We start from the raw sequence: 8,613 nt of genomic DNA on the forward strand, positions 1-8,613 counted from the left end.
CGGGCACCAAGAATAGCGCTACGAAAATGCATTTTCAATGCCACGTCAAATCGACGTCACCGCGAAAAGTGCTCGTGTAACCGACCCTGATTGACACGCCCATTGACGGCGATTGACACTTCTGACAGCCAATCAGAGAGGCAATATGGCGCCCACAGGCAAATGTGAATATCGAGAATCGGGCCCCAAGACAGATAGGCGGCGGTTATCTCAGCGATTGTCGCCTTGGCGACGGGCCAGGAGTGCATGCGATAAGTGAGCCCTTTGACGGGGGCGTATTCTGCAGTTCCTGCGGATCGAAGTGCAGCGATCGTGCGGGCCAGAAGATGCCTCCTGAAAGCATGCAGTACACGTTGGTCGGATTTTCCGCGGAGCTGGACTGGAGGCCCCTACACTTCCTCAAGCCTCTTCCACCGAACAGAGTTTGTGGGGCGTGCGGACTGGTGCGCCCCAAGACGGCGTTGCTTCCATGCTCCCACACGCTGTGCGAGTCGTGCTGCGTTCAGTGCGCTGAAGAAGGTCTACACGTCTGTCCGCTGGGCGGCTGCGAGTGCCAGGACGAAGACGTCATCTGCGCGGACTTCCCTGCCAAAGAGCTGTTGAGAAGAGAGGTGGGCAATAATCCTTATAGAGCGATATTATAGCGATGTTACTGTTCGGCCTGCCGAAACACGTGCTGCTGAAACACAATGCCCATTTATGTGAGAGGTATACATGTATGTTTGCTAGGGAGTGGAGTCTTTTTCAATACTTGGAATACGCTTAACCTCCGCCTTAAAGGGGTCGTGAAAAACAATTTCAGTTCATTGTTTTGCCTTTTGGTTGCATAGAGTGAGGTATAGGTATGCTACTGGTATCGGTCGTGCCGCGTATATTCCGGTGTTTTTATTTTAATTATCTGTCAAAAACAAATTCATGGCACTGATGGTGTTTCCACAAAGTGACGGTTTTTAGAAGTGGATATGATATCATCGGGTGGGAGCTTAGTAATTGGACAAAAAGTAAATATACTGCAAATTGTGCTAATAATTCAAGATACAATTTGTCATGTTTTGTGTTTTATATCAGATGAACAAAACCAACACGTTCGCTTTACCCTCCAAAGCAAATAAAAACAAATAGCACCAGAGGTTCTGGCTGTTGACTGGCATCGAAGGACTTTGCACATCTCTACAGATTTAATGCCTAGCACACAGCGATTATGGCTACTAAGTATGCGAGACCAGCTTGGCCGAATCGATCTAATCAAGCCACTTCATTCTACAAGCGTTAGTTTCGGTCCCAAGGAAGGTCGCAAAAAAAAAGGCCATTCGTTTCACATTCACCTCTGCGCATTGTCACTTTGTGTAGGATCACCAGGCGGCGCCGCCAGCTGGCGCCACGTTCACGTCAAAGCGCGCCCGCCTACCACGTCGAGACCAAGCAGTGCGTACGCAGTGGCAGAGCACGGTACGCGGTGGCGGGAATGCTACGCGCTATGGTGAAAGTAGATACATTTAGGACAGGGCGCGCAGCTTCACTTTACCGCTACTGCGTACCACGCCCCGTCCTGCGCATGCGCTCATTGGTCTCGACGCGGCAGGCGGGTGCGCTGTCCGAGTACTTGCTCGACCATTTTTCTTTAAAAAGCATTTCCCTTTCTTTCTTCACAGAGAGTATGTAAGGTTGGTGAAAGGACGCCGCGACCCTGCGGAGCTTCACGAATTATGTAATGATGTCAGCGGCGTTGTATCTTGAAGGGGTTTCAAGGGGGAATGAGGGGGGGGGGGGGGGTAACACTCTGCTAGACCCTGTATACACATGCGAAATTTCGTTGTGAACGAACGAAGCATTTCATTGGCGCCAGGAATTCCGTTAGGCTCCACAGTCTTCGCCGAAGATCCACTTATATGCTTTCGGGTTTAACTTGTTTTTTTTCTAGTTAATCCGTTCATTCGTAAATATTATAAATTCTTTCTATCATCATCAGCCTGACTACACCCACTGCAGGGCAAAGGCCTCTCCCATGTCTCTCCAATTAACCCTGTCCTTTGTCAGTTGCCGCCACTGTATCCCTGCAAACTTCTTAATCTCATCCGCCCACCTAACTTTCTGCCGTCCCCTACTACGTTTGCTTTCTCTTGGAATCCACTCCGTTACCCTTAAGGACCAGCGGTTATCTTGCCTTCGCATTACATGCCCTGCCCAAGCCCATTTCTTCCTCTTGATTTCAACTAAGATGTCATTAACCCGCGTTTGTTCCCTCACCCACTCCGCCCTCTTCCGATCTCTTAACGTTAAACCTATCATTTTCCTTTCCATAGCTCGCTGCGTTGTTCTTAACTTAAGCTGAACCCTCTTTGTTAGCCTCCACGTTTCTGCCCCATAGGTGAGTACTGGTAGGATACAGCTGTTGTATACTTTTCTCTTCAGGGATATTGGTAAGCTACCATTCATGATCTGAGAGAACCTACCATATGCGCTCCACCCCATTCGCCACCGTTGTATGTATGCGTTTATTTTACTTATTATTTTGTAATGGCCCTTAGATGAGCCACAGGCATTTTCAAGCTGTTTTCTTTAGCTTTTGGCCTATGGCTCATTCTAAAGACTGTATGCACATTTGAGAAATAAAGTTTGGAGTAATTCATTAAAAAAATAAAAAAAACTAAATCATATTTTGTTTCTGGGTTTTCACTCGCTTCGTTCGCAAAACTGCTGCCGGATAGTTCTCCTTCCCTCAATCACGCACTATCAGTCTCATGCAAGCGTGAGACTGAGAGTGACTGCGTTCTGCACAACTAAACGACACAAGTCCGCTGTTTTCGCCCGTAGCAGGCTTCGCTGTTACCTTAGTCCTACATTACGCACGCCTTATCATTGCAGGTGATGTGCTGGAACGTGGGAGCAGGTTGCGAGTATGTGGCTCCTGCTTCGCGGATCGCCCAACATTTCCGGCGCAATTGTGGACACCACACTGTTTGCTGTCCCAAGTGCTCTGCCGCCGTTCCCTGTTCCAGTGTGATCCCGCACCTGAAAAACTGCTATTGCAAGTCGGCAAAGCCTGCTACATCGGACGGCGAAGGACATTCAGATTCCTGGAACGCCGCTGCTTTTGACTCTTCTCTGAAAGAAACATTTGAAAAACAGGCGGGGGAAGTCAAGGAGTTTCTCGGGCAAATAGTTTCTCACATTAGTGCACACGGTGACAGGCTGAACGAGATCTCCCACGCGATAAACAACGCTAGGGAAAATCAGCGACTGGAGGTTAAGACAGAAGTTAGGAAACTCCATGACAGTCTAACACAGATCATGTCTAAAGTGGACGCATCTAGCGAGAAACTGAAATCGGTTTTGGCCTCGAGGTCTGATACAAGGAATCTTCCCGGAAGTATAAAAAGATTAGAGAAAACGCTGAAGGATGAAATCGCTAAAGCAGCGAGCCAAACTAAAGAAGTGTTGTCAGAGAATGCTGCTGCTATCGAAGCAGCAAAAGCGGCAACGCAAGAAAATACTGAACTTCGCTTGGAGACATTGGAGCATATCGAAAGCATTGTCCGAAACACTGAACCAAGCAAGGCGCTTTGTGTGTTTGTCGTAAAGGATTTCAAGTCACTCAGGGAGACCGCGTTGAAGGTAGGCTGCGCTGAGTATGAGAGCGAGCCCGTCTACCTGCGTGGCTACAACTTGTCACCAGGCATTTTCCTCCAGAAAGACGGTAAATCTGTACGCCTGTACGCGCGGTTTCGCTTGTATAAGGGCAACATGGATGATCTTGTGCAGTGGCCATTTAACCATACGATCAAGCTTTCAGTGGTGCATCCCATAAAAAGCAGCGCAGATAGCGTGCTTCAGGCAACAATAAGTAATCCTTCTCTCATGTCTCTTCAAAAGCCAACAGCATGCCGCAACATAGCTTTGTGGACCGATGTGCAGTCGCTCAAAGAGGAAGAGCTCATCAACGACGGCTACGTGGAAAACAATCAACTGCATGTAATGTTTGAGATTTTTCCATGATCAGCCCCAGATTACAGAACTTTTTTTTTTTATTGTGGGGCGGAAGCTCCTTCAAGTAAGCATCAGAAGTGGATTCAGCCTTCTTGTTGAGAGTGCCGAAAATTTCGCAGGCTCTTTGGCGATAATGCAGGTAAATTTACTCTTGCTGATAAGGCCTCTATCACCGATGTATGACTAAAAAAAATAGTTGTAGTTCAGCGTGGCTCGAACCTAGTTATACGAGCGAAAGCAGCTATTAAGCACGGTCTCCACCGTCTCAAATCAAATGTCAAGGCCAAGGTCAGGTGTCCAAGGTTCAGTCGTATCATCACGTGGTCATACTACCATAACTTGGGCCATACGAACACGCAGTTAAGTTCAGTTTGACCTTGTGAGGCATCGACGGTCATTGTCTATGTGGTGGCCACTGTCACAAATCGAGTGTCAAAATCAGGGTCAAGGTCGGGTACCCAATAGTCATACGATCACGTGCTCACACTACCATAGCTTGGGCCATACCGCCGCATTGTTAAGTTCGGTTTTTTGTTAGGCACTGAAGGTTACTGTCTCATCCGCATCGAAATCGAATGTTGTACCCCGAGAAGTAGAGCTCTCGCTTTTAAGTCATTCAATATGAACTTTTCAGAATTGTGGGCCGGTACCTCGAGCATAAAAGTATTTGCATAGAAGCTTGTGTAGCTGTTTTTTTCGCTGTCTGGGAGATAGCCGCCCTTATTTTTTTTCTGCAACCGCTGCCACTCAGTTCAAGCAAAGTAAGTTGGCGGCTGTTCTTCTAACGGCTGGAATGGGGAGCACAATGCGAGTACATCCCACTCAACGAAAGTTCAGCGGTAATGCGTTCTTCACACGGCGAGCAAAGTAAATATATATACGTGGCCAGAATCGGTCTTTAGATTTCCTATATAGTCCGATACAACTCAACAACGAAGCGACATTAATCCTTCAAAGGACCCCCCTTCAACGAATAACGGTGACCCATTACCATGATGTCACCGCCTCGCACCTATGAAGAGCGTTTGGAGCACGGCTCCAAACTCTCTTTGACACTGCTTGCTTTGCTTGCTTCACTCACAATCTCTTCCTCCTCGCTAGTGATATCGTCGTTGTCTAGCCTGTCTAGGTATTTTGTCGACACCCACCCCTTTAACTGCGACACGTGGACAGTAGTTGCAAAACGAGTGCTATTTGACTGGTCGAGCTCTGTAACTCGGCAAGTGTCGGTGGACAGAACCTTAGTAACCACCAAAGGTCCCCTGTACTTTGGCTGGGCTTTTGCGGATTTTCCAGTCTCTTCAGCAGCCGTAGTCGTGAAAACAATGAGCCGACATGGTAGAGGCTCGCAGCGCAATGTCGGCAATCGTGCAGTGCCTTAATTTTAAGGCGAAAGCCTTTTATGTTCTCAAGCCGCCGCGGTGGCTCAGTGTTTATGGCTCTCGGCTGGTGACCCGAAGGATGCGGATTCGATCCCGGCTGCCGGCGGTCGAATTTCGATGGAGGCGAAATTCTAAAGGCCCGTGTACTGTGCGATGTCAGTGAACGGTAAAGAACACAAGCTAGTCGAATATATCCGGAGCCCTTCATTAAGACGTCCCTGATAGCCTGAGCCGCTTTGAGACATTAAACCCCATGGACCAAACCAAACATTTATGGCTCCTGACTCGCCAGCGTGTCCGTCCGCGCGTCAACGGCACCTGTCAATCACCTGTATGATATTAAGAATGGTTAATTGTTGCTTGAAAAGTCAGTAATGATAGTTAATGGTGTAGTAGAGATGCATGAGCAGTAGTTAATAATAATTCGCTAATTAATTAGTAATTGTTATTTAATTGGTTTGTGACAACTGGTTAAATAGTTCATGACAATTAGTTACTTAGTTAATGGCGTCCAGTAAACGTGCAAACCAACTCAACACACACACCGCGGATGCACCGATGCGGTTAAAGGGACACGGAGGAGAAACTGAAGTTGGCTTGTATCGACAGAATACCAGCTCCTGATTACAAAAACGCCACTCATACTGACAACAAAGCTCTTGTACCGTAGAAAAGAGCAAGAACCAAAATGCAGGTATCGGCGCCACAGGCCAAATTCGCAAGTACAAGCGTGATGGCGTCATAGGACAAAACAGTGTTGCTCAAACCAACGGTTCTAGGAACACTACAAACACTACACCACGAGAAGCTTCGAATCACTGAGGCGCAGCCAGTGCATGCGCAAATCTTCTTGAGGTCGCCAGATGGCGCCACGTACCCGGCAGCTACGCGCGTGCCTGCAGCATCGGGACCAATCAGCGCCTGATCACCGGCGGTAGGCGGGCTCCGGGCATTCCGCTAACGGTAACAAGGTACACGGAATGCTAAAGGTGTCTATTTGCTAGGACTTAGTTGACGACTTCGAGAACGGTATCCGTCGTAACGCTGGCAAAACGCCGGTGCAAGCGTAAACGAAGCGACGGTAGCGACGGCCGCAATAGCCGATAGATGCCTTCAACGTGTGGCCGGCGGTAGCTTTCTTTTCGGCTGCTGCTGGCCGTCAGAAATCACGGAGTCTGCGTTACGTCATGTGCACGTCATGTTTCACGTCACTTAGTCCTGTGTCGTCATAAGAGAATCCCAAGTTTGAATCAGAGCGGCAGGAGAAACTTTTTCAACTTCGAATCCAAATTTCTTAGAAATAAATGCAGCTTTCCCTGCCGGCCAAGTCGCAACAAAGCCATGAAATGCCGAACTATCGGATTTTGCAATAAAAAAATATTAATAGAGCTCTCCTCACTGTCCCTTTAAAGGCCGTCGCCTCTGCGCACTTCAGATCCTCAAAGGGCTCCCCTGAATTTTTTTCTTCGGTTCGGCAATAATGCGCTCTCGAACACGGGTTCGGAACACCTCGGAGTCTTCCCTGTTTGCGTCCTGGCTGCTGACTATTCTTTTAAGGGCGGTGGAGTGGATTTCTGGCTGGTATCCATACAGCATTTCGAACGGAGTTTTTGCACAAATTCTCGTCAGAAGCTTTCCCCATTGGTTTTCAATGGCAGTCTTAACTGTTCGATGCGATCGATGGAAACACTGCAAAAGAAATATTTCGCTAAATAGCACAAGAATGGACTATTGCCATGAATATTTATATAAAGTGTCTTACAAATATCCGATTTTAAACATTTTTGTTCCAAAATGTTGAACACGTTTTTTAAACACCATTGCTAGAAAGCTGGAACAACCCGTATACCTTGTTTCGGTGCATCTTCAAGCGTACAGGACAGATCATTTGGGCACGTGATATTCTTTCCCCGTGCACTGTCCGCCAGTCTGGATGAGAGGCAGCAGATCCAGTCGCGGTTATCGTCTTGGCGACCGCCGCGGGCAAGATAGATAGCGCTTTACGGGGGAGGAAAAAGCAGCTCATCAATCAGTCTGCACAGCGAGCACAGGAGAGTAACGATGCCTCCCTCAAGTGGGCGGCAGTACACGCTGGTCGGGTTCTCGCAAGAACTGGACTGGAGGCCCCTGATCTTCCTGAAGCCTATTCCAGCAAACCGAGTATGCAGTGCCTGCGGATTGGTTCGCAAGACAACCGCTCTGCTGCCCTGCATGCACGTGCTGTGCGAGTCCTGCTACGAGCAGCAAGACCCGGATGCATGGGCGTCCGGAGGGGGGGGCAAGGGGGGGCGGCTGCACCCCCCTGGAAAATCACTCACTCGAACCGTGAGTGATGGCCGCACGCCAGGGGCGGTGGTGCGCTCAGCCAAAAGGGTAAAAGCAGCCCCGCTTCGACGCTTGGTCACATCTGCGAAATGCCGCGTCCGGGCGCGCGTCGTTCCGCCGTTTTCAAACCACGCCACCGCCAGCTCTGCTGAAGGACGACCTGTTGCAGACATGCAGCGGCACCGGCGAGCATGTGTTTCGAGCCGTCTTGAGATGGGTGTCTGTTTCTTTGATCTCTAGAGAGATAGCGACACGGAGGCAGACAGTGCACAGGGCACAGGTGGTGGTGGTGGTAGTGGTTTATTTAAAAAAAAAATAAAAATAAAAAGTGAAGCAAAAGAGTGTTGCCGGCCGCGGCAATTGCTATCTAATATCTTAACGAGCTGCAGCCGGCGGAAACGAAAGGGAAAGGGAGAGGATAGTGAGGAGAAGTATAGAGGGGAGCGACAGCGAGAAAGGACAGGGGAGAGCTTTGTACACTATTTACAAAATACAAAAGTAATCAAGTTCGCGCCGCTCGCGCGCTAAGAGGGCACAGGTCGCTCGCTAGAATCAGGATACGTTCGTACGCCGGCCACCGATGAATTCTTGAGGGGGGAAGGACAAATCAGCCGTGTCCACCCCCGCTTTGTCGGGCTGCTCAGGGGCAAGCGGGCGACGAGTTGGCGCCGCCGCCGCTCGCTGTCTCCTCCGATCCACGGGAGAGCTCAGTGCGGTAGAAGCGCCGCTTTCAGAACCTTCGGCAAAGGGGATTAGCTGCTTTTGTTCACGGCGACGCAGTCTCCAGAGGCGCCCCCACACCAGCGTTCCTTGCGTCTTCTCCGAAAACCAGCGCCTTTGGTCAACGCAGCCCGATGGCGCCTGCCTGGCTCGCCTGTCACCTCTGGCTGGGCCTCAAATCACAACAGCGCCCATGTAC

General features: G+C 49.4%; 1 protein-coding gene across 1 annotated transcript; it reads left to right on the forward strand.

Moving 5' to 3' along the window:
• Positions 1 to 286: 286 nt before the first annotated feature.
• On the forward strand, positions 287 to 7,574 carry LOC149329657 (TNF receptor-associated factor 6-B-like). Its single transcript, XM_089559570.1, has 2 exons — positions 287 to 611; positions 2,866 to 7,574. Exons 1-2 carry the CDS (start codon positions 327 to 329, stop codon positions 3,994 to 3,996), a joined length of 1,416 nt encoding a protein of 471 aa, XP_089415696.1. The 5' UTR covers positions 287 to 326; the 3' UTR covers positions 3,997 to 7,574.
• The last annotated feature ends 1,039 nt before the right edge of the window (positions 7,575 to 8,613 follow it).

The sequence above is a fragment of the Amblyomma mixtum genome, chromosome 9 (genome assembly GCF_055824585.1).
Source record: "Amblyomma mixtum isolate Tamu chromosome 9, ASM5582458v1, whole genome shotgun sequence".
NCBI classification, from domain to species: Eukaryota; Metazoa; Arthropoda; class Arachnida; order Ixodida; family Ixodidae; genus Amblyomma; species Amblyomma mixtum.